Source organism: Cyanistes caeruleus, chromosome 2 (assembly GCF_971803275.1).
Source record: "Cyanistes caeruleus chromosome 2, bCyaCae1.hap1.1, whole genome shotgun sequence".
In the NCBI taxonomy this organism is placed as follows: Eukaryota; Metazoa; Chordata; class Aves; order Passeriformes; family Paridae; genus Cyanistes; species Cyanistes caeruleus.
In genome coordinates this window covers 97,462,779-97,490,573 of record NC_141702.1, presented here as the reverse complement: position 1 = coordinate 97,490,573, position 27,795 = coordinate 97,462,779, and the positions used below count along the sequence as shown (strand labels likewise).

Sequence of the window (27,795 nt, the reverse complement as noted above, 5' to 3'; positions counted from 1 at the left end):
CTGTAAAATTCAAGCCCTTTTTACAAGGTATGAAGGTACTAGAGTTACCAGTGGAAAAGAGTTTTTAAAAGCTTTTCTTCAGTACAAAAAAAAAAATTAAGATTTTCACAGCCACTGGAATGTCCTGAGTCAAGTTTTCCTGAAGAAGTTCATTAGAGAGTAACACTGGGTAGATAGCCAAGACAAATAGTTAAACTTTTTCAAACTAAAAAATCAACAGAATACAAAATAAGAACTTAACATAGAAAGTATAAAGCAAGACTGAATTCATATGACGATTTCTACTTATAACAGAAATGCTTTTTAACATGTTTCTTGGTTTTTGCTGGGATAGGGTCTCTTTCCTTCACAGCAGCTAGTAAGGGGCTGTGTTTTGGACTTGTGCTGAAAACAGGAATGTTTTTGTTCCTGCAGAGCAGCACTTTCACACAGTCGAGGCCTGTTTTTCTCCTCACACCACTGAGAAGTAGACTGGGGGTGTGCACAAGGGAAGGAGAGGGAGGGGACACAGGACAGGACTCCAAGAGATATCCCACACCATATGGCATCACACTTGGCATATCAAGCTCAGGAAAGAAGGAAGCAGCAGGGGGATGTTCCAAGTCATGACGTTTGTCTTCCCAAGTCACCATTACACATGGAGTGAATGAATTCCTCGTTTTGCTTTGTGTGTGGCTTGGCTCTTACTCCCCCCTATGTCATCCCACAACTCCTCTCAGTTTTATGCTTCCAATTCTCCCCCATCCCACTGCAGGGAGTGAGCATGCATGGGGCCTCGCTACCAGCTGAGGTTAAACCACAGCAGTATGGGACTGCAACTGAAAGTAAGTATTAGCTTACCTGACCAGAAAGCGATGCAGCCCAACGTCAAAACTTCTGTAAGAAAAAAAAAATCCACCAAATTTTAATTATTAAAAAATACCACTCTGTTGAGTATTGTACAAACACTTTTTTGTTTTTTCAAAACAACAATACCAAATATAAAGTTACTAAATTGACAAAGCAAAGAGCAAAAGTGTAACACAATTTCCTTTCTGTGATGACATGAAATTTAAGCTGGTCATAATGAAAAGATTTAGGTGCATGCTATAGAGCTCACAAATCTCTTGTTGGAGTACTTATTCAATAAAGTATTAACATTCAGAGTATTATAACACAAATAAAGCATAAAATGTGTATATATTGTTACTGGAAATAATGTAAACATCCCGGTCACCAGCACATTTTCCATCATATGCAAGTAGATCCTCCGTGCAAAACTGCTGTGGAATCTCTTTCTCCTTTTCTGCTCTGTACTGCACTAAAATGCAAGGGACTGCTGTGAATTCTCTTCATGATAAAGATTCATCAAAAAAACCCTTATGTCTCCTTCAAATATAGAATTTTCAAGAAGCAGACCCTTGCAAGTGCTCCACTCACATCAGTAAGGAAATTAGTTTTGAGGACTTCTGACAGTAAGTACAAGTTAGATCACATTAAATTACAAGAACCATGTCTGCAATCTTCAGCCCTAACAACATACACTGACAGTAGCTGTCAGCATTTCTTCCCCTTTTCTGGTTCCTCCATTCCTAAGGTAACTCAGGAGAATCAAGCACATGAACAATGTACTAGCAAGTCTTTGACACTACAGGGAAGTATCTGCTGATTTGAGACATTTACCTAATACTTGAAGTATGTGCCAGCCATATGGGACTGTCCATATAACCTGAGATTAGCTGTGTGCATAACAGCACAGGTGGAAAATGCAAGTGTCTTATTCCCAGTACTGGACTTGCTCTGGGATGGGCTTATATTTCACATACACAGAAAACATTTTGGCATATACTAAGCTCTTAAGCATTCTGTTCCAAAAAAACTAATTGGTCATTTTGAATACAACAGTTTTATTTGAATAGTACCACTTCCTGTGTGCTGCCTTCTAACTGAAAGAGCAAGATAAATCATCAGATTGTTAATGGCATCCTCATAATATCAGACAGATAATGTGCTGCAGAAATTCTAGGAGTTAACAGGGAAAGAAAGTCCACTTGTTCAGCAGGATAGAGGTAAGCAACGAATTCCTCACTGAAAAGCTAACTTGCAACAGAGAAACATCCTGCCAGAAACATGTACCTGGTGATCATTCAATCTGTATTTTTCACAACCCTTTCCTGAAATGATTCCACCTCTTATATTATTGTTATATTACTGTGCAATTAAACTGCATTAAGAGCATCCAGTTTCTGTGTTCCTCCTGCCTGGATACGTACTGTATTTTGGTTTCCTCTCTTCACTAAAATATTCTGTGTTATACAGACACTTTTCTGTGTTGGAGCTGGACACAGTCTGTATTTTTAGCTCTGAAAACCTTTTATTCCTAGGACCAAACACTCAGAATGTTTGTGCTGGGACAGAGAGAAAAAGAAACCTGCATGGTTTCAGGGTTTTGCTATATGCAAAGCAGCCACCTTGCACATCTTCAGCCAGGCTGATCTTTTCAAGTTCTCCCAGCTGCTCTCCATGGCAATAACCAAATCTGCTACAGTCTCTGATGGGACACACACAGTGAGCCTCTTATGGACAGGGATGTGGAACATAAAAATATCACTGTTTTTGACACTGAACCAAGAGCCAAAGGACTTAGCTTACCAAAAGGATTAAAAGTGAATAGTCCTGATATCTTGAGACATTGGAGCTGAAGAAGATTGGGGTGGACAAAGCTGAGGCAGAGTGGGTTCAGACAGGGAGGAAAACAAGATAGTTTGATGCAGATGCCACAACATGCTATTTTCACCTCATTTTTCACTCTTTCCAAAACATTATTTTAAAAGCATCTATATTTATGTAAAACATACATCTAAAACATTTGCTATTAGAAAAGTTTTGTTAAGTTTATTTCATAGGAGCTTTAGCTATTGGATATTTTGTGGAAATATTTTTAATAAGTATTAAAAATAAACATGCATAGAACCAATTTATTAGAATAATAACCTCACTAGATATAATTCAGCATACATAGACAGGGCCCATTATTCCTAAATTTTATTTTGTACTGATACATTTCAACAGTCTACCCAAGATCCTGAATTCTAAACAGTGTAAACAGTCCTTTAAGATATAACTACACTGTGACCAACAGAATTTTGACATTATATAGCATCATCTGAGTGTGCAGCTAGATGTTAAAGACAACTTGAGACAGTATCATTGATTAGTTCCAAAAGCAAGAATATCAAGGATGGACAAGTTCAAATTGTAAATGGGAGAAATAGCTGCATTACTTAAGGCTATGGATATTATCTACATACACCTGGGATAATAAATAGAAATACCGTGCAAAGCACAAACACTGAAAGAAAGCATTGTGGGAGACTGGTTTGGACAAAACACTGCCACAGACACTTTTGACTATTCTTGCTGAAGAAAACTTTAAAAAATTGTTAAATACATACTGCAGTTAAGGTGACATGTGAAAATACAGTGAAGCAGGAATGGAAACATTTAGCAGATGTAATTAATCCCTCCATTCTCAGACAGAAATGTTAAGAAGGGGTAAAAGAGGATTTGTATAGCAGCTTTAAGGCGGCAACCTGGGGTGAAATAAGCAACTTCATTAAATGAAAAAAGAGAACAAATAATCACAATGTATCTGCATTAAAAATTTCATAGTGAGTCCTTCAACAGAGGAGTCCACCCATCAGGCATGGCAGTGTTCCCCACAATCAGCACAGAACAAGACCTGCCATATGCACACTGACAGGATTATCTACTGCCTATAAAATACCCTCATATTTACTTGATACCACAACAAAGTTTAAAACCAACTTCACACAGCTTGTTAAATCCTGAAGTTCCCTGAAAAATACAGGATTTAGCTCGTAGATTTTACAGTTTAGGGTGCCTCAGTTACACAAGTTCCAGAAATGCCTCGGTTATGTAAGTTTCAAAAATCCTATAATGAGCATAATTTTTCAAAATAAATAATTAAAATCTAAAATAACAAGAGAAAGGATATCCTCAGCAATATGAGTAAAACATTATTTACCAGTTAAATTCTCTATACTGCTCAAATGTCAATAGCTACATAGTATTTCAAATTTTAGAGAAATAAGTAAAATCTAGTTTATCAAAATAGCAATGGTCTTCAAACAAAGCAAAATCTTAACTAGCCAAAGGAACAATAAAAGGGAGATATACTGAACATCAGTTTCATCACCATTATAGACAGTACAGACAATTTGACAGCTATTTTCTTTATAAAAGCATCCCTAGTTCTGCTCCTCTGAAGGGCAGTTTTGGATCACAGTTCCTTCACAACTTTCATGCTTTTCTTAAGCACGGAAGCTCTAGTTTGATACAATTCAATGAAACATACATACATAACATACATGTTATATGTACAGTCCTTCATAACCAAACTTGCCTTTTCCTAGTACATCAACTACAGACTGGTGACCAATAATAAACACACACTAAACCAACAAAGACCTTTTCCAAAATATACACTCTGTGAAAGTATACCTGCTGGAGAAGAGGGATGATTGCAGGCAGAGGTTTCAAAATTATTTAAGACTTGCAGTTTCTGCTCTGAAAGCTAAATGCCTTATGCAACAACCTGTCTTCAAGTTTCAATTCAGAACAAAGATAATGGAGAAAAAATTTCAACATTTTAAGCACATAGCATCCAGTGGATTGTTTATAATCCCACTTTCCAGAAAGCTGTGCCTTCCTTTAACTGAAGTCTAAATGTTGGTTCCTCAAATGAGGAATTGTATGAGCCTCTAGTATGTAGCTTTTATACTCGATCAAGTTACAAAAATCAACTTAAAGTTAAGCCAACCACTAGAGCCATATTTTATGAAACCAATTGCAATAATTTCAATTGCTCAACTCTGATTTTGTACATCCATATCTTTTAGCCATGTGCTGAAGATAAACCAGTACAGCTTTATTTTCTGTCAGTTCCCCCCCAGGACTGCTGGGCTACACACTGTTCCTGAAAACAAAGTACAGTAAATCATGCAGTTTGCAGCATAATCTGGGAAGTATTTGGCTAACCATGGTCCTCAGAAAGATGTTCACTGCAAGCATTCAGTACATCAGCGCTCAAAATCAGATAGTAGCCAGGTTCTTACTTTGTGTCCTACCTTCAAGGGAGTAGGCCTACATAGATAATTGGCCATTTGTAAAAAAAAAAAAATTATAAAAAAAAAATTTGTAACACAGATGGAGACAGGCAAATGTGACACTGTGTGCCCAGAGACTGCATTGTATTGTAGACAGAAATATCCCAGACTCCTTAAAACAGTCATGTTACCACTGAACATAAACAGTTCTGAATGCAGTAAGGAATGGTATAATTTCTGTAAGCAGGACAGGACTTTGCTGGAGCAAACAATAATTGCACTTAAATTGCTTCAAATCAGCCTGGGTGCCATTTATGGCAGTGATGAAATCCAACAAGTGGGTTATTTATTATAGTTTTGGCACTCTGGGTATTCAACATCTCTTTAAAAAAAGCACTGTAGGTGCTGCATGGTTTCAACAATGGTTCTTGGCCCTTTCTTTTAAAACGTGGCTGAACTTGACTAGAAAGTCAAACTCATTCCCATATCCTCAGAGTAGCCCATCCTATTTAATTGCAGAATTGTTTGCAAGACTAGCACTTCCATTAGCTGTCTTTGCAAATAAATGTGGCATTCAGCCAATGAGCTGCTGACCAAGGGTCTCTCCCACACCAGAATATTTTGCACTGGAGACTGAGGAGTCTGAATGACAGCTGCCTTCACTGACACAGCACTCAAGTTGCTTCATTGTCCCGCTTTCTCAAGCAATCCCTACAGCAGGGATGCCCAAAAGACTCTATAAAAAGAATTCCCCTTTTTTCCCAGAGGTACCTTTCTGGATTCTCCTATATCTGCTCATGTTTTGTTTTTTTTAATCAATGCTGCCTGTGGCAACCTTCCCAGCAGGCAATTCCTTAAAGATGAATGCTTCCACATTTCAAATAATTACAAGTGTGCAATGTGAATCTAAAACAACTTTTGAGTCTTGTCTGAAGAGTTAAATTACTACCAGGAAAGCAGATACTAAAGTCTATATGCAGGTTTTTTAAGTACTATTATTTAATGTCTCAATGAGCTATAAAACTCTGCTAAAGCAAATCCCCTGGAGGGGTACATCCTACAAAACAGAATAAGTATTTTTCAAGCAGTGACTGCTACCAATTGATTCACCATCATCTTCATTATTAAATAAACATCTGGGAAAGCCACCTATATTTTTAAGAGACACTTTTGCCTATCCAGGGCTTGAATTCATTCAGTTTTCTGCAAGTTTGCTATGAAGGTATAGGTTTCAGGTAAAGCTTGTTTCTTCAGTGACAAGCAACACAACTCTTCTAAATAACATAACTGCCTTTGTACTTGAATACACTATTTAGAAAGCTGATGCACAACTTCAAATAGAAAAACAGCAATTAAATTGTCACACATGATTTTACAGGAGAAATAAACAGTAAGCACACTGAAAATACTCACTTAAACTGAATATTGTGTAGCAGGATTAGTTTTTAAAATAAAGACAGAGATAAAAAATGCAGCCCAGTCCAACACAACAATCTGTTTACATTTATCAATTACCTGAACTATAGAGCAGACTTTTGGACACCAAGCCTTTAAAGTAGTATTTTAACATTTTTCTGAGGACTCTCTTGCCACATACAAGGATATTTTTGGAGCTCTCATTTTTGAGATCAGCCTTTCAATTTGTGCAAGACACTTGGTGAATTCCACCCACGTATGGATTTTAGTCTGCCCACTGATATGGTAGTGAAATTAGAAACAAATGAATATATGGAGCTCTTTTGGCATTCCTACTATTTGGCAAATCCTATTGTTTCCTTTGCATCTCCATTCTTGCTATGCAAGATAGCTCAATCAAATGATAAAATTCCTGTTTAAGTGAATTCAGTGCTCTTGTAAACATCAGGATCTTAAGAACTTGATATGCATAGATCTCAAGCTTCAATGGACCCTTTTGTTTGCAAGCTTTGACATTAACCATCTGCAATGCAGTAAACTAGTAGCAGTTTGCTTTTACTTCAATGCAAAAATGCACCTAAAAGTAAAAAGAAAAATCTATGCAATTTGAAAGAGAAAATACGAAGACTGTCAAATGTTTTCATATCGTATCTTTGACAAACAATCTCCTGTTACAGCAATAATAAGCAGAACTTGTGTATACACTAAGATGTCTTTATCATTCTCTGACACTTGCTTAAGGATACTGGAATTTTAACACTTCATGCTTAGATAAAACACTTTGAATCTATGTGATGTTTCCTCCTGGAATGATTCAGCAGTATACCAACTTGCCTTTTGGTTTCCTCCATTATTAGAATAACCAAAGCTGCCACTGTGTTGTGCCTGTGCTGGATGCCTCCATACAGAGGTTCATTCTCAGTGCTGTAAGTGCTCTGTAGCACCAATATTGCAAACACACACAACATTCATGTTATTTCACAGAAACAGTCATCTGTAAATGTGTGATCACTTTAAGGTAAAGCCCCAAACATTTTATTTGGGAAGTATTTACTGCATAGCATAACAGGGAGAAGCTAGGCCTTCCTGTACCCATGAGAATGGTGCAAATCCACAGGGAAATCCTGACACCAACCAAATCAGCACAAAACCCTCACTGATTTCAAGGGAAGCAGAAATATCCCTGGACTGACTCTGGACAGTCTGTACAATGCAGGATACAGTCCAAATTCAGTGTGCATTTTGTTAGATACACTTTCACCTCCAAGTAGAAACTATTAGTCTCAAAGCTTTATCTGCACAGTTTCAGTTAATTGCTGGGAATTCAGGCTGGAGATCTGCATAGTAAAAATCACCTACAATAAGATATCCACGAAGAGAAATCTCTTTTGAGGACCACCAAGAAACAATTCATAATTCTAGTGGCCTCCAGCCTACAAAATGAATTCATGACCTAATATGTTTTGTTTTTTTATTTTACTTTAAATGTAGAACCTGTATTTTATCAGGAAGACTGAGGAAACTTAATTATTCTGGGCAGTGACTCCTCCTCACTCCTGTAGTCTCCTGGACAGAAAGAAAAGCAGAACATTCAGCAGGTATCAGCCATTGCCAGTGTTTATGTGAATTACACACAAGTCTGCCTACTTGGGAGGCTTTAAAATAATAAATTGGTTCTGTTTCTCAGATATCAAATCATTGGATTTTGGTGATACAGCTCAGCAAACACTTTTTTAAAAAGAAAAGTCTCATTTGTATTCTGTTAATCTCTCCTATAACCCTTCAGAAGAAATATTACTTTAATTTTATACCTTTGCCAATTCTTCAAAAGCCTATGGTAGCTCATGGAGAGTGGATGAAACCTAATGGCCATTAGTGGCAAACTCCCATAGGGAAAGTTCTCCCTCAGTCTTTGTCATGTAAGAGTCCTGCACTGCAGCGTGATTGTCCAATTACTGTGAGATCTCTATCCTTACTGCAAACAGAGCAAACAAGTTTATTAAGAGCCATTACTCATTTTCTATAGTAGTTGTGAACAGGCAAAGTGCTGGTTGCCAAATGTGAGCAGCAGTAATAGTTTGTATCTACACAGAGTTCATATCAAGTACAGTGAACAGTGTGCATCACAGGTGAAGAGCAGCATGTGGGCTTACCTTGACTGTTAAAAATCCCAGCAATTTCAAATTATGGTGGCAATGCAGACATTACACAAATAAATTCCAAATACTTATGTAATTTATACCCAAGAAGGATTAGCGTGCCTTATTACTGCACTTCTTTTTACACTCCAGAGTAACAGATTTTTTTCTCTATCGTAGAGATTTAAAGAGCCTTTCAAAGCTTTAATATAACCAGCAAATTGAACTGTACAGTATAGTAGGTAACTGCAGCATGCACTAATTTAGCTGACATCAAAAGCAGTGAAATCTTTTGTCTCCATCAGTGAGAGAGGGAATGGCTAACCAGTCCAGAACTTTCATATATTCAGATGACACCTGAGCTGGAAACATCACAGATCCATACTCAGCTTTAAGTATTACCACAGCTAATAAAAAATCAGTATATCAGGGAGACTTATTTTTAAACTTTAAAACAAGTTATTCCGCAATTAAAGATATGCACTAATTCTGCAATTAAATAACCAAGTTTTTGGCAAGAAGTTGAAGCATTCAGATATTGGCAAGCAGGTGCAACATTTAGAGGTTATAAATAACTCCACAGCCTAAAGAGAGCTTTCCTTGACTCCAGCTGCCAGTCCACACTGTGACTGTGTATTTAACACCAAATCATTCTACTTAGGAATACCACAGGAGTTGCAGAGGGCAAGGACATACAGGGAGACCTGCCTTACATTCAACTTTATGTATCAACAGAAGGAAGAAGAGCAGTTTCCAAGATTCAGTCAGTATCCTCAAAGACCACATTAAAACCTGCTCAAGAATGAAAACTTAATATTCTTTAAGTGTTTTAAAGCATCATCTAGCTTTCTAGGCACACAAGCTTTCCATGACACAACTGGTTTCATGCATGTTATTTTAACTACTGATTTGGGATCTGATCCACTGCACTTGTACAGACAGGACAAGATACCTAATCCAGTATTTCACCATGTTAAAGTCTGCAGACAATGGCTTCTGCATACTTCGGCAATTATCTTAACTTTCAATAAAATTCTCCTTTACTCATGAGCACTAGGCTGTTTCAACACTGTGGGCATGACTGTATTTATTTGAAATATCCTTTTAAATAATCTTTTTTCATTTTTAAGATACCACCTCGAAAACACAGTAGGGAAAAGATGTCTTTTGATTTTGAAACAGAAATGTTGAAGCATTAACATTTTTAAAGTCTAAAACCAGTGAGAAGCTAGATATTTAAGACATTTATTCTACCTGATGCACTGTCTACAATATACTGGACAACTTCCTTCTTTGAAAATATCAAAGGGTAAAAATATACCAGAACAGACAATCCTAAACTCTAGAGGACAGGAAAATATGCATAAGCATGTCCTTCCTTTTCTTGTCTCTCAGTTCCAGATGCTCGGTATTTCCCATCACAAACTGAGTGCTTTCAAAAAGGTAGCTGTCTAGAACTATAGGACAAATACAAAAAAAATCCCCTGGAAAATACCTGATCCTCTTGAAGCTGACTGATGGGCTGTTCATAGCTCTGAAAATGAGATTCTCTGTTCATAGTACAAAAGTAGGCTTGTCCAGCACTCCTGGCTCTAATCCCCAGGCACAGAACCTCAGAGGAGGTCTCCCTACAGCTTTGGAAAGCAGCTGTTGCAACCCTTTTCACAGAGGGGTGGGCAGCAGGTGTGAGCCACAGATCTGGATGTGCCATTCAAATTTCTACCAGGCTCTGGGTGATTCATGCTGAATCCCTCCCTCCATCTGCCATGGAGAAGTGGAGTTCTTTTTCATTGCGTGGCCTCTCCTTCCCTCATGCAAATGTTTGAAGGCTTGGTAACTTAACTACTCCTGAGGATACCTGCCATGTAAAGAAGTTTAACCTATCATGCTTCCTTTTTGCCCTGCAATTATCTCCAAATGATAGGTTGCAAAACAGCAATTTGCTGTTACTACTGACAGAGTAACTAAACTCATAGGAAGAAATTTAGGGAGAAAATCCACTATCTCCTATTTCAGATCATCCATCAGCCTATTCAGAGACACCACAACAGAAGGGCACTACAAGACCCAAACAGAAAGGGTGAACCTTTCACCATTTGTTAGAGTACAAGCCCCATAACACACAAAGGCACATTACTCTGAGCCCAGAGGCAGGGATGTCATCCTGACTACACAGATCTGCAGCACAGCTACAGTTGCTATTGTTACACACAATTATGTTTGTGTTAACTTGTGCCAAACATTGGCTATTTGGGAATTTAAGGAGGCAAGCTTTCCAATTCAAGCACTGACAGAAACTCCACTTCTGATCTTAGTTACATTTCCTTAATGGTATTTTATCAAGCCTTTCAGCATCTTTCTTGTCTTGATATATTTAACAAGCTAATTCCCAAGATTATTTATTGCACTACTAAAAATCAGAAGCCCAAAGAACAGAAAGTACATGTCAAACTGGTAGAGACCGTAAGAAGCACAGATGAAAATGCACTCAAGTAATTACTTTAACTCTACAGGTCAGGAAGTCCATTTTCCTTTCTTAAATATCTATTTTAGTCCTCACCAAAAACTAATAGGCAATTGAACAACACTGTCAAGAGTTTAAGATAGAAAAAAAAAAGATGTTAAGTGTTTGTAGGCTATTCATCATTCCAGAATTATTGCGTGTGGTCACAATGATCTCTTGTGCTCACACTCACACATAACATTAGTGTCAGTCTTGGCTTTTCCCAGAAAAGTCCAAAACAAAGGGGAAAAAATCCCTGGCAACGTGCTTTTTGACATAAAAGATTGTTTCCAGGAGGAAAGTTTCACGATTAACAGTAAAAGTAGGGAGAAAGTACCAGGATGAGGAAGAAACAAATACAAATAAATTTACATTTTTATCTATAGATCTACTTTCTATATCATTCTAGCCAAGAATGTGATAAACCCACAGCAGACAGTAATCCATAATTTAAAGCAATCCACTGAGACCTTGCACAAAGACCACTTTTTTTCATATCAGGCAAATAATCTTCAACAGTAACAAGGCCAGTAAACTAATCTAAATGGCGGACAATTTCTTGCAAATCGTAACTCAGATGCCGTTTTTGGATGTCACTAAAACATCACTGACATAAATTTAACTTGTTCATATAGAAGTGTATGTGCAAAATACAGCTCTCCTAGTCCACCCCTTAAGCATGCAAGAAAATCAGGGGTTGCCTTATGTCAGACTCTTGTCTGTCAAGAATTAGGTTATTAAATACAAAGCAGAATCTAGAACTTAAAGCATGGTAGTTGAAAACAATCTTATCTTTATCACTACATACATTTTTATTTGCCTCTGGCAGCATTCTTCAACTTCATTTTCTTTATTCTAGATAAAATACTGTTTACAGTGAAATCTACGTTTCAAATGCTACTTCTACCTGACTTCTTGAAAAGTTTCTTCTCTTGTGGAGACTAACCTATAGTAAACATGCATCAAGTTTTAGCACAATACATCACCAACATACTTGTCTCCAAACTATCTTGGGATATTTGAGAATGACAAGATTTCAAGGTGGAAAGACACAGAAAAAGTCATGGAATCACAGAATTGTTTGGGTTGTAAGAGGCCTTTAAAGATAATATAGTTTCAATGTAGGTGACATGTAGGGTCAACTCTCACTAGACCAGGTTAATCAGTACTCCATCCAACCTGGCCTTGAATACTTCCAGGGACAGGGCATCCACAACTTCTCTGGGCAACATATTCTAATGCCTCACCACCACCTGACTAAAGAATTGCTTCTTAGAATCCAATCTAAACCCCTCCTCTTTCACTTTAAAACCATTTCCCTTTGTCTATCACTATCTGCCTGCATAAAAAGGTCTCTTCTCCCTCTTTTTTATAAGCCCCCTTTAGGTACTGGAAGCTTGCAATGAGGTCTCCCTGGCGCCTTCACTTCCCCAGGCTGAACCCAACTCTCCCAAACCATCTGTATAGGTGAGGTACTCCAGCCCTCTGAACATCATTAATGTGCTCCTACACATTTCAAATCAGTCTGTGACCAGAAATAACTAGGGGGGTTATGTCATGCTGCTACCACAGCATCACAAAACATATCTATCCAATGTGTCCGATGTTTTTGTTGCAGAGTCACACACCGTAGCAGTATAAAAAACAAAAATGGAAGTGTGATTATTTTTCCATTAACAGCCGCTGAGCTAACTGCTGTCCTAATTTACAAACTGACAAGTTCCTCTGTGAAATACATTGCCAAGATAATTTACCAATATGTCAAAACTGATATGGGATTCAGTTATGTACTATTTCTGTAGTTTCCAAACCATTACTCTTCCACTAGGATATTTTTCCATATTGAAGTTTCCATTTGCAAGGTTCAGCAGTAGCACAACTTCTTCTAGTTGCCCTACGCAATTCATCCCCCACACCTAAGAAGTTGTATGACAAACATCAGCCTTGACTAATCCTTTAAAAGCGTAAGTTTCCAACAACTTTGGTTGTCTCCCACAATTCATTACCTTGGTAACAGAAACTAAGTTTCAATTCATCATGGTTTAAGGTAACGCAGACATTAAAAACAAAGATCATGTGCCACTAAACTGCTATCGTCTCTGGAAATCAGGAGCTCACAGACTCCTTTTCACAGCTATAATAAAGCTTTTGAATAGCAGTGTATTTATTTTGCATTTATTAGCTATGCAGCTGCATATTTAGCAAGCAAACAATATCCTGGTAAAATGAAACCAGAGTAACACATTCAACACCTGTATTTGTCTTCAGACAGCAAACATGATTGATAATTTTTTGACTCTAGAGATTGTCCTGATTAAACATGAATTAGGGAGAACCTATTGTAGGCTTGGTAACTTTTTTAATTAAAGTCTTTTATTTTTAGGTTTGAATGAACATGATTTGATTCATTGTTTAGTACCCTAAATAGAATGGCAGACTACTTGTTTTTTAACACTGGTTTTGCTTTTCAGCTCTAGAAGAACTTTAGAGACACTGTGTTATCTTTCTTACCTTCCTGACTGAAAGCTCTTCCATGTGCTGTATCACAGTGAATTATGTCAGCATGTACTGACTAGAAGTGACACTGGTCTGGATAGATTGGATCAAAAGCTTTGTTGTTATGCTCAAAGGACACCAGGTGGTGGTGGTAAGGCTCCTTAGCAGCACATTTGCATTTCTTACATTGTGACATTCACTTTGTCTTTCTCTCCAGGCTACCTTCTCTCCTTCAAAATGTGCACTGCTAAAAGCTTTGAGACAAAAATAGTAATACTGAGCCTTGGAAAGTCCAGCCAACATGTTTCTGATAGTATTCTCAAGTGGATACCAGCTAGAAGGGGAAGAGTAAGCCAAGCATACACAAGCACTTTTCTGAGCAGTGTCCCTGATGCCAGACAGAAGGCTAAGAGTGGTGTCACTCCAAGTCATCTGGATCATCCCAATCCTCTATGTTTCCCAACCTGGCCCTAGGAAGTATTTATTAAGCTTTACCAGACTACCATTTAATGAAAATAGTCTGGTACAAATCTCACTCTACCAGCTTAAAATTAGACATGGCACTATTAATATTTAAATTTGACACACTGATAAAGTTGTCAGGAATATTCCTTAAAGTCTTGTATTCACAAACTATCAAAATGCATTTAGAACTTTAGGGAAATACAGTGTCTTGGTTAATAAGGCTGCAGAACATGAGCCATTTACTTTCCCCTTTTTTCCCTTGTTTTATGCTAAACCCGTAATTCGCAAACTTTCTGTTCTATTCAGTCATATAGTTCAGAAAAAAAAAGCTATCCCTACTTCTAACACAACATTCCTATACAACATAGGAATGCATCACACTAGACAGCAAAGCCTCTAGGTAGTGTTTGAATAGTTTAACTGTAAAGGCATAAGAACATCATAATTCAGGACATTCACAAAGCTCCTCAGATAATTGAGAATGACTCATAACTCAGGAGCTACAGAAAAATCTACTACTGAAGAGCTTTGAGAGCAAGAAATCAAGTCAGGTATATAATAATTGACTTTTTTCAACATTCAAAGCAAACAAATTCAATCTGTGAAATAATTTTATTACTTCTGGCAATGAATGCTTGATATAAATTAAGTAATTGGGCAAATGATAAATATCAGCACATGACACTTTCTTCTATAAAGAAAAGTTCTCTACTTGGATATTAGTTTCAATTTTCATACAAGAGTTATGAATATTTTAAGGAATGCCCAGTTTTTTTACTGTGATACACCACATACATTTGCAGGTACAGAGCACCTTTTCATGGCCTGTTACAACTACCTGACACAGCAGCGTCATTAGAGCTTGTGCTGAAGTTGACTTTCACTTGGCACCTCCAGTGCAATACACAAATTCCCTAGAATAAGAACTGCCAAAGGGAAGAAACTGCTGCTGTTTGCAACTCTGCCTACAAGGGCCAGCAGGCCAAGAGATGCTGTTCTCATGAGAGTGCCTGGTAAAAATGATAGATTTCTATATTAACTCAGTAGGTCATAAGTTCAGTGCAAAATCTGAAAAAGCATTTACACTAAAACAGTTGTTAGTAGCTCAAATAACATTTAATAATTCATCTGTTTTCTGCACTCTTTTCCTGTTTCATTTCTTTGAATACTTCAGATCTACACTTGCCAACTGTTATAAACTATAGCCTTCTTGTTATAATTCACTTCAAGCTGAAAACAAAATTAAAATCTCATCCAATAAAACTCTGATAACATCAGGCCTACTGTTTTTATGACTAAAATTAAAAGCTTTATTCATACTGCAAAGCAGTCAGAGACAAGATGGAGTAAGCACCATTCTGACGGGCTCTGCACTAACACAACAGGGGAGAACCCTCTGACCTAAAAGACTGACAAGTCTAAATCATTCGGGGGATGTTTTTTGGAGTCTGAGGCACAGAATCCTACAGCCTGAAGGAATATTGGATAGTGCAGAAGGGAGGAGAGAAGTAAAGTGAATCCACTCTTATTACACAGAAGGTAAACTTTAAGCAGAATCCACCTTGGAGACAGTTTTCAGTGAAAAGATTTCAGTGAAGACTGATTTAAAGCAAACATAAGATACAAAATTCATAGGTTTTTGAAGAAATACTGTGCTGAAACTCCCTTAAAAGCAAAGCAGAACCAGAAGTTTATCCTACTTTATAAACAAGTACCATTTTCATAGTACTTTTAACGTGCTGAAGACTTCCTCTACCATAAGACTTTACATGTTGAAATATTGGAACTGCAGCTTTCCTCATGTGATTAATTAAGCATTTATTTACAGTCTCTGGAAGGATTTCAAGCTGAAATATGTGGTATAGACCCAGACTGAAAAAAAAAAAAAAAATTTAATAGGTAACTGGAAAAAATAAATGCTATGTTAGCTAGATAGGCTGAGTGTAACTCTAGTAATTAAAAGATGAAACTGCTGAAACGGATACTTGCCCTTATCCCTTTACAGTGTGAAAAAAGTAACCATCAAGTTGAAGTCCATTTAAAAAGCACTAAAGATAAATAATGGGAGTGAGAAAAAGCACAAGGGCAGGAAAGCAAACATGTATGTGAGCATATACATATAACACATGCATGCTCATAATGACTGCCATGTATCAGTAATAAACCACCTGAAAAGCAAAAATGACTAACCTCCACATTTTGGTGAAACTGTGCATCAGGCTCACACAGCAAGGCAGAGCTGGAGGTTTGAGTCCATCCATTTGAAGGAGGAGGCCAGGAACACCATACAGAATCAGATATTTCACATAAAAGAAAAGTACTTGAGCTAAAGCCAGGCCACCTAAAAGAAAAAAACAACAAGACATACCTTAAACAAGTCCTGAAACATTTTAAAAACCTATTAATACTGATTAGCTCCGAACAGCAATTATTCCAAGATCTAAGGCAAGAACAATTGCTTGCTGGGATACACAATATTTGTCTCTGCACAAGAGACACAGCACACAAGCCCAAGTATTTAGGACATTAGTCACACATACAAAATGGTACCATCATTCCAGCATGAGGACACAAATATAAATCTGTAGATCCACTCTCAAAAATCTCTGGACTGTGTGTGTTGACTGCTATGAAAAAAAAAATAATTGACTTCTGTTGAGCTAAAAATTAGAATGTATCAAGATAAGCAATGAACATTTACCACAGGGACAGTAAATTTATCTTTGCAAAAAATCCCCAACCAACCACTCTACACATGTTGCTCCAGAACAGCCATAGACAACGGTTATAGCTGCACATTATCCCAACATCCCCATAAACATTCCATGCCCTGTCAGATTACTTGAGTCCCCAGAAAATACCCCCTGCAAGATCCCCTTCTGCTGCATCCAAGGCATAGAAAACTGGAATTCCACTTGGCATAATGCTTAAAGCATATTTCAGTTTTTAAATCCACAGACAAAGGTCTCCTTAAGGTCCTGTAGCTGCCTTATTTCCAAAGGAGAAATTTTGTCAGTGTGCTTGCTCACAGCCTCAGGTTATGACACAAACTCCAGTATCTTACACAGATCTGAGATAAAAATCATACATATTCTCATTATTATTATTCATGCAAGTAGCAATGTTAGAATGCATTATAAAGGAAGATGATTCCTACTAATATTATAAAAGTTTTTTGTTGAACAAAGTGTTAATGTCCAATAAGTAAAAATATGGTAAAAAGCAGAGGCCAACACCTTTACAGAAACTGGTGAGGTCATTCCTGAAGGGCCCAATGACTTCTGCCTTTCCCCATCTGACAGCTGACACATGGAAAACCTCACCATAAAGAAAGGAAACTAGAATTATGCTTCAATTGAGAAAAAAATTATAAAATGCAATTGCTACATCTCCATCTATTCCAGTGCTCTGCTTTTGCTCAGTTATATTACCTAACTTGACTGAAGGACTTTGGACATTCAACACAATTTTAAAGCCTTCCAGCAGACTGTCCTTTGAGACAAAGTTTTTCATCTGACTGCAGGAGTACAATTCCATGAACATTTAAGTAACCTGTCTTTTTTTTGAGGAGAGAGGGAACATACCTACTGCATTCTGCTGACTAATGAATATAATATGGATGACAACCAAAAGTTAAGAATTAAAAATTCATCTACTGTATAACAACCTAGAGTGAAATTCTGGCACTAATAATGTAAAACTCCTGCTGGCCTACACATGGCCAGTATTTTGCTACAACAATCCAACACTTTTAGTTTTGATATCATAATCCATGCACACGATAAGAAACAGTTGTGCCACACAAGATAAAAATTGATGTTAGAACAAATACTGAGACATGAAGCTTATGTTATTTTACTTCAGGGAAGCAGGCATCGAGTATTCAATAACATTTTTCCCCAGAGGAAAACAAACAATCAGAAGCACAATTTGGATACTAGCCAATTAGCTCCACATTAGATTACTGCTAAATCATCTGTACAGCCAAATTTCTGCTTTAATTCCCTTCTCATTCAGTGTCTCATTTCTTTTCTGACAAATTTCATTGGAGATCTGAACACTGACACCCACACAAACCAATTATGAAGATCACAGCTGTCTGCACAGTAGTAAAATTCAAAATCCTTTGACTGTGCTTGATGGAAAGGTATTTGGAAAGGGCTTCCACTCTGAGACCCGAAAAATCAGTACATAAAATTTTAAATATCGTGATGAAAGATCAAGTTCATGGACACAAAGTCACAATATGCAAGTTGTGGAAAAAAGGCATTTTCACCATCTCCAATAATACACATCTAGGCTGTTGTTACTGTAACTAACAGGCAACTCAGTAGCAGGGGCATCTTAAACACAGACATCACATCACAGTCACACCTAGCACACAGGAGCAATTCTAAGACTCACAAAACCAGCAACACAAAGGACCCTATCAAAAAAGACAGATCAAGTTTTCATTGGTCTCGAACTCATAACAGCAGCAGGAGATTTCTGGCCACACAGGGAAAACTAAGAGCAAGATTCAGAGCCCCACAAGAGCTGGGCTGCACTGGCAACAGGCACAGGCTTTAAACCTTCTTGTATACCTGAGACATTCCAGCTGCTTTGCACTTGCTCCATTCTAGCACAAAGCAGTCAGAAGCACACTGCTTCACCTGATTTAGAGGCATGAAATTAACAATCAAATTCATTAACAATACCACGTAATTTCTTCTCTAATGTTTGATATAATAATTCCTCCACACACAAGCATGATTTTAAATTGGAAACAAGCCATATCAAATGTATATCATAAAACACCTAAGAGGAAAAAGTACTGCAAAGATGCTATCTTTTCTCCAGAATAAATTAATTCAAAAGATTCAAAGTCAAGGTTTTTTTTTTTTAAATAGAATGTGTTAAGGGATAAAATATCAAGTTAAAGTACCCAATGTTAATCCCATTAATTTCAACAGTCAAGCTGGCAAAGTCCCAGCCTAAAGCAATTTACTTTTATAGAAGCTGGTATTTTCAATTTATCATCTACCAATCCTTAAAAAATTCTAAGCTTTCCTATGCTTTAAAAATGTACTTATAGACCTGCAAATATTTTCCTTAACCTTAAGTTTACTGCAAAACTGCATTTCCTAAGTTTTACAGAGCTTTGAAACAAAGATTATGAAAAATTAGAATATTCACAAAACTTAATTTTAGTCTACCTATTTGCAGAATTCTGACTGGTATTTTTTAACAGAAGTTAACGAATAGAGTATTTTCAAAAGCAAGCAACAAGATGTTTGCATCCAGGTATTGCAAATCATATTTGACATTTTTATGTCCTTAAGCCATCACCATGACCAAAGTCATGGTCAACTGTAACTTAGAAGGCAATTTTATTATAAGCACAACGTCACAACTTTACCCTTTTTCACAGCTACATTGACCTTAAGGTATTAGTGATTGTAGATGCCTGCTTCTGTCAAGTACCAGGACAGGTTCCACTAGAAAACAGAGATAAACATGCAGTCACACTTCAAAAGGGTTATTGACACACGGCAGAAATCTAATAAGAAGCAGACATTTATATCAGCTCAGAATTTGGGGCCATATCATCAAGTTCAAAATATCCCAGCCTTCCAGCAGCACACAAGAAGCAAGAAACATCCTTCTGTGGATGGAGTAGTGGCAGGAAAGTACCACAATGTTCATCCTGAAGGCTAAGTGTTTATTTTTGGAGAAAGCTGAATAGACATAAAGGTACCAAAGTGAAATTACTTAAACAAGACTAAACTGAGCTGTCAACGCATGGACAGGTCTTCCAAGTTAAAGTAAACGAGAGGTTTTCAAGCACACACATGCTTTAAAGACACCTACCATGAAGACTCCCAAGGACTCTGAGAAACTTTGTCTAATGGAAGGAACACCCATGGCAAAGGGGTTGGAATTAGATGATCTTTAAGGTTCCTTCCAACCCAAACCATTATATGAAAACATCTACTGTAAGCATTATTGTTCAATAGTAAATATGCAGGAAAAGGCACTCCAAGTAAACCAACTGTTATTACATTGCACTGGTCTTTACTGGGATAGAGTTTGTTTTCTTCACAGTGGCCAGAGTGGTGCTGTGTTTTGGATTTGTGCTGAAAACAGTGTTGATGAAAGCACAGAGATGTTTTCATTACTACAGGGTTGAGAGAGTAAAGGTCTTTTCTGCTCCTCACCCCCACCAGTAAAAAGGGTGAGGGTGCACAAAGAGCTTGGAGGAGACACAGTCAGGACAACTGACCCCAGCTGAACCGAGGGGTATCCCATACCATATGCTCATGCTTAGCATATAAAGCTAGGGGAATAAGAAACGGGATGTTCAGAGTGGCATTTATCTTCCTAAGTAACCATTGTACATGAAGGAGCCCAGCTTTCCTGGGGCTGGGAACAGCCAGACCCAACACTTGCCTGCCCAGAGAAGAGCATTAATTCCTTGTTTTGCTTTTTCTTTACCTATTAAACTGTCTTTATCTCAAATCCATAAATTCTCAGTTTTATTCTTCCAATTCTCTTCCCACCTCTCCAAGAAAAGGAGTGGGCAGCTGTATGGTGTTCAGTTTCTAGCTGGGATTAAGCCACAACACATGAGTAAAAAGAAAAGTAGTCACAGAAGTAATTGCCAATATGAACTTGAAGTTTAGTCTACAGGAAAGATTAGAAAAAGTTACACACATGAACACTTCTTTCTACAAGTAGGGAACAACATCATATTTTAGAAAAAAAAAACAACCTAAATTTTCTGATTCTTGTATATATTTCCAGTTTTCAAAAGAGACCTCAAGATGCCAAATATTTCGTCAATTTCTCCTTATCATTATCTTCCAGGATGGAAAAAATCTCAGAGTCCTCTTAGTATTTCATTGTTACTTAAATGAACAGAACCCCTGGTTTCAATAGCAAAACACTGCATGCTTCAGAATATGAACTCAGAAATCTATTTCCTATCTGTGGGTTTATCAGAAAAAAACTGCAAACCAGCACCATACATCAAATTTACACAGACTACTCTGTAGGTCTCACTATCGAAGAAAAACATACATAACGTTTCTTCTAACAAATTAGAACATGGGAACAGCAACAACAGATTAAACCATGTGGCTCCACCTTTGAACAGATCATATTCTAGACTGACTTACATGCCACTCATATGAAAATACCTTTTTGAAGTAGCAGAGCCTAGTTATAACTAAAACAGTGATAGCTAATTGACACTACCTCGTGCATGCTTCACTAAAACAAAAGGATCGATACATTAAATCCATAGAGAATTCACAACATTCTATCATGTGTACATCTCAAATGTGTATCTATACATCACACACCTCTGACAAAGCACAGACAGATTCCTAGTAATATATATTTTCACAACTACGGGATTTATTAAGATCTAGATGAATCCAATGCAACAATTATATTAACAACATGTTCTCATACACACTTCAGTCTTTCATCATTCCCTGTACCTTGCCAGATGGATGTGAAGCTCTGCTCAAATGGGCAGAGATAAGTAGATGGCGCTGAATCACCAGGATAAATGTGAAGCCTCATCAGGGAAATAAAGGCAGTGCTTCTTTCAACATCTGCATTAGCAGAATCAGACTTAACACACAAATGACCTAGCAACACATTTCAGTTTCTATACAATAGATTGTACCTCAGCAGAGTGAATTTTACCATTGATAGTCTACATTGTCATAGCAAAGAAAAAAAAAAAATCACTTGTCTCAATTTAAGCTCTTTCAACCAATGCTATTAAGCTCCCCATTACAACATATCCGTGAATTTGTCATTCAGCGGCAGAAGCTTGAAGAACAGGCATTGAAAATGATCACCCATCTACCTGTCTTTCACTAATTTCTTTTCTCTTGCTTCATTACATACCATACCCAAAAATTACGCTGTAGGACAGATGAACCTCTGATCTGGCACAGTGTAGCTATTTTTCTGGTATGCTGCAATTCATCAGGATACTGGATTACTGGAATTCACAGTGGTTTTAATTCTTGGTGCCTGCAAATCTACATTTTACAGTGTAAAATGTAAAGGCAGAAAATTATTCTCAATTAACATTAAGACTGAGAAGAATGAACTATCATGGCTTCTATTAACATGGAATATGGGTCTTCCTGCTGTGTCATTAATTCTGAAAGCACCCAATTCTTTCAGCCAATCTGACTGATGCTACCAGAATGAGATGCAGCACTAACACAAAACCATGGAATTGCTATAAACACTGCATTTGACAGTCATCATTTAAAAAGCACAAATGCCCTGATATTGCTCAGTATGTCAATAGCTAACTATCCACAGACACAAACATTTGTGAACAGAGACACAATGATTTGTGAATTCTGAAAAATGCTCACATTCTCCAAACAATGGCTTCCTGGGACCAATAAATAACAATTCTGTGATTGCACAGCTGACATCTTTAAATTAATTCTGTGCTCAGACATTAACATTCCTTCCACAAACTGAAGGGCCATACATATATCACAAACAGGCACAGAATTGGATACAGCCCCATCATATTCCTCATTCTGTTATGGATGTGGGACCTAATATTTGGTCACTGAAAAACTATAATGCGCCACTTGGTATGTTGCTGCTTGTAGAAATTCATTTGCCTCTGATTCCATCCACACAAGAAAAAATGCTTCTACTGCTGGGTAACATTCTCCCAGGTACTATTTTTTAAATTTTTATACCTGTGTACCCTTAGAAATGTTAGCTTAGGTCACTTCAGCATTTCTGCTTTACATGGCCATAAATGGCACTGTTATACACCAGCAGCATTTTTTAACAAACATTGTAACTCAGTCAGGGTTTAGTTTGGTAGGGGATTGGTTTTTTTCTTTGCTGTCTCACCTTACACAGTGTTGCAGAACCCACTGTAGCTTCACAGTCGTGAGGAGTAGACTGACATCACCCTAAGGTGCTAAGAGCAAAATCTCACAGCAGTGCTGTCTTGCCTGCATTGCTGGCATTTACTGCCCATTGTTCAAAGTTAGCCCAGAAAAAAAAATGCAGTAGCAGATATAAGCTCCCTAATTAAAGGTGACTGCAGAACAGCTTCACAGCCTTTCTCTTAAGTTTACTAGGCTATCAGGGAAGCCAGGCATCAGAGTGTAAATAGATATTCCATGCTGTTTTGAAGCTGCTGTAGTCAAACAGGAAACCCAAAGTGAACAAACCCCATCAGTAGAGAAAGTTTTACATAATGTGGATAATCCTCCTGAGTCAACAGCAAGCTGCTTCCTTGGTCTTAAGGCTCATTTATCTGATGAAATTAGTTCCAGTAACATGCAAAGTAACAGAGGGGAGTGTTTGGCTCTGTACAGGAACTGGTGTAGAGGCATGGTAAGATCCATAAGGGTCCAGTAAGACTTAATAGTAAATTATGACCAGTATCCATACTCATATTGGTAGCTTCCTAAAGCAAGTCACAGCAGTGGCCTATCACTGATTTGAGTCTAAGGAAACCTATATAATCACTGTGATAAAACCAGCAGAGAAAACATTAAGTGAACAACTTCTAGCTCAAAATCTCACTTCTAGTATATTTTAAACACCTGCCTTCACTGCTACAAAAACAAAGCTCAATGAGAGTAGGGTTACGTTTTGAGTACACCTGCCCTAAAGGCAGGATCTCCATAGGCAGCTTGTTAAAATACAATCATTTAATTTGAAATCAGGCATCCTTACAGTCCAAACTTGCTCTCTCAACAGCTTTTATCTCCTGTTGCTTTGAGGCTTTTTCATCTTTTCTAACCCTCTGCTCAAATTTTCTTTTAATTCTTAGGATAACACTTCATTTCATCAAATAAGTACACAGACAGCTATTGTCTACAAAGTAACTCCCCTATAAAATCAACACTGGTAGTCTTGAAGGGATAGAGGAATCCACCAGTGGCACCACAGCTGGAATATTTTATCCCTAATTCTGAAGCCTTCCCTGCATTATCAAGCAGCCAGCTTTTTGTAACACACACAAACACTAGGAGCTAACAGATTTAACTCATCAATGAATTGACATTTAGAATAGAAAATAAAAACTCAGAATCCCCTTTAGAAACAGTGACTGAGTGAGGAGTAGAAGAAACAACAGACCGCTAAGGCAAACCTCTCCCTTTTTTGCTCTCCATCTGCCCTTGTCCTTTCTTAGATATAAAAATTATACCCTAAAACACGTCTCATGTGTATGTATGCACACAGGGGTACACAGAGAGTGCATACATTGCCCTCTGCTGACCAGAGTCCAATGTAGTCCAACAGTGCTCCCCAACACACACACACAGTGATGACACAGGGGAGCTTCAGAGAGTGCTGAAGCAGGACTATATCAGTGTGCATCAATCCCTGGTGTAAGAGACACCTCCTGCAAGTTGGGAATCACAAAGGCCGTTTCTGAACCCAGTTTTAAGTTCTGGGGTTTCTTTGCTTTTTTTCTTCCTAGCTGGTGATACAGCTGCGAAGTGGGAGCAGGAATCAAATCAACTACATATGCCAGTTGCTTACATACCATCACCTAAAGCCTTTTCTGATTTACTCTGCATTTGTCAGCACTCTTTTTCCTCACAGTTGGGCATTTTAATGAAATAGCAGGGAGCTGCAGACAGGGTAGAAGTGGGGGAAACCAAGCAGGAAAACAAAACTGAGAGGCACTGACTACTACTTTCAGGCTACCTAATTTGCAAGTCCTTCTCTCTACTATTTTCACAAGTTTTTAAACTAAAAAGGACTAAAAGTCTCTTTACTTTTCAATGTGAATGCAAACCAGAAACATCAATCGGGAAATAAAAATAATTTTTAACATTTCCCCTCCTCCATCCCCACACTAGAACTCCTTCTAAGTGTCTACTTCTATGACTTGAGGGGGGAGAATCACTTTAGACCAAAGTTTAGAGACATACTCTAGATTGGAAAAAGTACAGAGTATTTTTTAATTTAGGAAGCATCTCAGGAAGTTCAACTAAGCTTATGGAGAATCTACATGTTACATTAAGAGTCTGTAGACCACCTTTCTGACAGTGGCTGGCTATAATGTCCTACATTTAAGTACCTACAAATGGACATAAAAGAGATGCAGATTGGGGTTCCTGAGGTGGGAGAAGAAAGATTTCTGTTATTGTTTCTATACTCACCCAAGGCCCAGTAAGATGCAGATTCCAAAGGCAGAGCACTACTGTAGAGAGCATGGATATACATGAGGTGAATCATCAGCTCAGCCAGGCACCACCAAAAGAAAATACGAATTATGCCCACAATTAAGATGCTGAGATTGGTCTTCACACTGAAAGTTTCTTGTGTCCTCATCTAAGGAAGAAATCCAAAGAGGTTACCTGGCACAAAACTGACTGTTTTACTCAAAATACTCATCCTGGGAACTTTTCACTCCACCATTTGGAAATTCCTGACACACTCTGGAGGGAACCTGGTCTCTCCATTCTCAGTCTCAGTAAGCAGTAGAAACCAATGAGAAGCCAAATATGAATGTACATTGCACCAAACTGCTGTAAAAAAGGTCAGCTGTTGTTACCCTGAACAGAATCCAGACATGAGACTTTAATTCCTGCAACTTGACCTCTGGAGATAATATAAAAAGATTAAGGAAACTACAGCTATTAAGAAAAAGGTTTTCCAAGCTGAAGCCCTTCCAAACACAGGAATAATGACTGCTACTCTTAAAATACCTCCAACTTCTCCCAGCTGCAGAGAATTAATTACATGAGGACAGTTCTTAATTCTTCTACCATAGCATTGCTGAAGTCAGCAAGACCTACAGAATGTGCTGAGAAAATGGAAGTGTGAGTTAAATATCAGATAAGGCAACGTTAGCAGTTGACAGGCTTCTCAAGATGCTCCAAATTTTACACTGCTAATTATAGTAAACACATTGGCATATTATTATTGCAACACCTTTTCACAATAAAGGAGAATAGAATCAAAACCCAGAAACATAGGATTGCCTAAAAATTCAGTCATGTATTATGCATCTATCATTGTGTGCAACATTTCCTTCTCCAGTCTCTAACTGGCCACCAAAAATGCACATATAAGAGAAGTAACCAACTCATCTGCACAAGCCCTCAGTCCCAAGCACAGTACAGTTAACATGCACACTCATTTGGAGAGTTCCTTTGTATCAACTAGATGAAAGCTTGGAGACTACAATTTTATCACAGGGATTTGCACAACAGGCCTTCAAACTCATGTCTAGAATTGTTTTGCCTTCTTTCAACCCAGAAATTCATCAAGGCCACGGACAAAGTGTCAGTGTCTCATTTTTGCCTAGCAGTGGATGCCAGTTGCCAGGACTGGTATTACACTCTGGGGGCGATACAGCAGTTGACTGTCTCCAGCTCCAGAATTTCTGCTTCCCAGTGTGCTCAGCAGGAACCCTCATCCCACTCTCAGCTTCAGTTAGGGGTTTCTGAGAGTGGTCTCTCACAACAGCATCAATAAAGATTCTCCTTGCATTGTGCATTTTGAATGAACACCTGGGCACTGCATCCTTTGAAACCCTTTTCTGACATCATCTGCCAAGGTAACACCCTCTGCTCAGGTAAGAGTTCTGACAATACCCTTCAGCAAACACCAACAAGACAGACATCAACACTGTTCAGTTTGTTCCGTCCCTCTTCCGCGGCTTTAACCACACGTCCGTACATATTTAAGGAGAACCTTCTGCAAAATACAGGCATCTCACTCTCAATCTTCCTTTTCCTTCTTACACCAAGAATACGTGTGCTCTTTGCTGAGCCAGATCAGGTGAGCTAAATTTCAAAGCAAAGCCCTCACAATTTTTCCTATCAGCTCCAGCTGTTTTCATCTTGGAGTCTCATAGGTCTTCTAAAATAGTCCTTGGAAAGAAAATACAACTGTTCCTCTTCTGGGGTACAAGGATTTAGGTGGAATCTAACACACTTCAGAAGCTAAAAAACAATAATTAGTAAAAAAATATTACCTCAGTTTCTTTTCCCACAATATCCAGCCCAAAATAACAACATTCAACCTTGCATCTTCCAAAGCAAGTGAAAACAAATGAGTGTGGGACTTTTCACTGAAGGATGCACCAGAATCTAGTTTCACTTTCATAAAGCCCAGTATTTGCTTTGGCTTCAACAGAAAATTCCCAAACAAACAGAAGCAAGCAATCCCCAGGCTTCTAGACATAAACTGAAAAAGCAGTTTTATGGTTTGAAATGTCCACTAATTCACTTTGACACAATAATTTTAACTATGGACATAACAGGTTCTGATACCACTTCTTACTCAAGTATGTAAGAAAATATGAAAAGCAATAAAGGATGAAAACATGAACTTTTCCCATCATGTAAAAAGCAGGCTTGAAAATAAGCCTACAAGAGACTAAGGAAAGCATTCAGTACAATTGGTAGGTCTTATATTTTAAACAAGCTGCTCAGTTGAAGCAAAGTGGTCCTAGTAAGTCACCAGCTGTTTTCACATCAACACGAAGAGAAACTGGAGTTTTCAGGAATTCCCAATACAATCTCTACCAGCTTTCTGTGATTCTGAAATCTGTTTCAGAGTTGGTAGCAAGCTTATGCTAAAAACATTAGCTTTATTTCACCTGATGAAGAAGAAAAAAAACCAGTCCAGCAGCTGCATGCTAAAATTATGAGCA

General features: G+C 37.9%; 1 protein-coding gene across 16 annotated transcripts in view; it reads right to left on the bottom strand.

Annotated features, from left to right (window-relative positions):
* Positions 1-27,795, bottom strand: part of HHAT (hedgehog acyltransferase) — a 186,338-nt gene that overhangs the window by 119,564 nt on the left and 38,979 nt on the right. For 9 of the 16 annotated variants that reach the window (XR_015283680.1, XM_086878513.1, XM_086878519.1 and 6 more), the window contains 2 exons: positions 25,292-25,463; positions 16,317-16,467 (listed from right to left, as the gene is read on the bottom strand). Coding sequence is in view for 15 of the 16 variants with exons in the window: in XM_086878513.1 (XP_086734639.1) it covers positions 16,317-16,467; positions 25,292-25,463 (323 nt within the window). In the remaining variant the exon portion in view is untranslated. Of the gene's footprint in view, positions 1-840; positions 877-16,316; positions 16,468-25,291; positions 25,464-27,795 lie in introns of all 16 variants that reach the window. The other 7 variants (XM_086878516.1, XM_086878509.1, XM_086878510.1 and 4 more) reach the window with 1 other exon arrangement.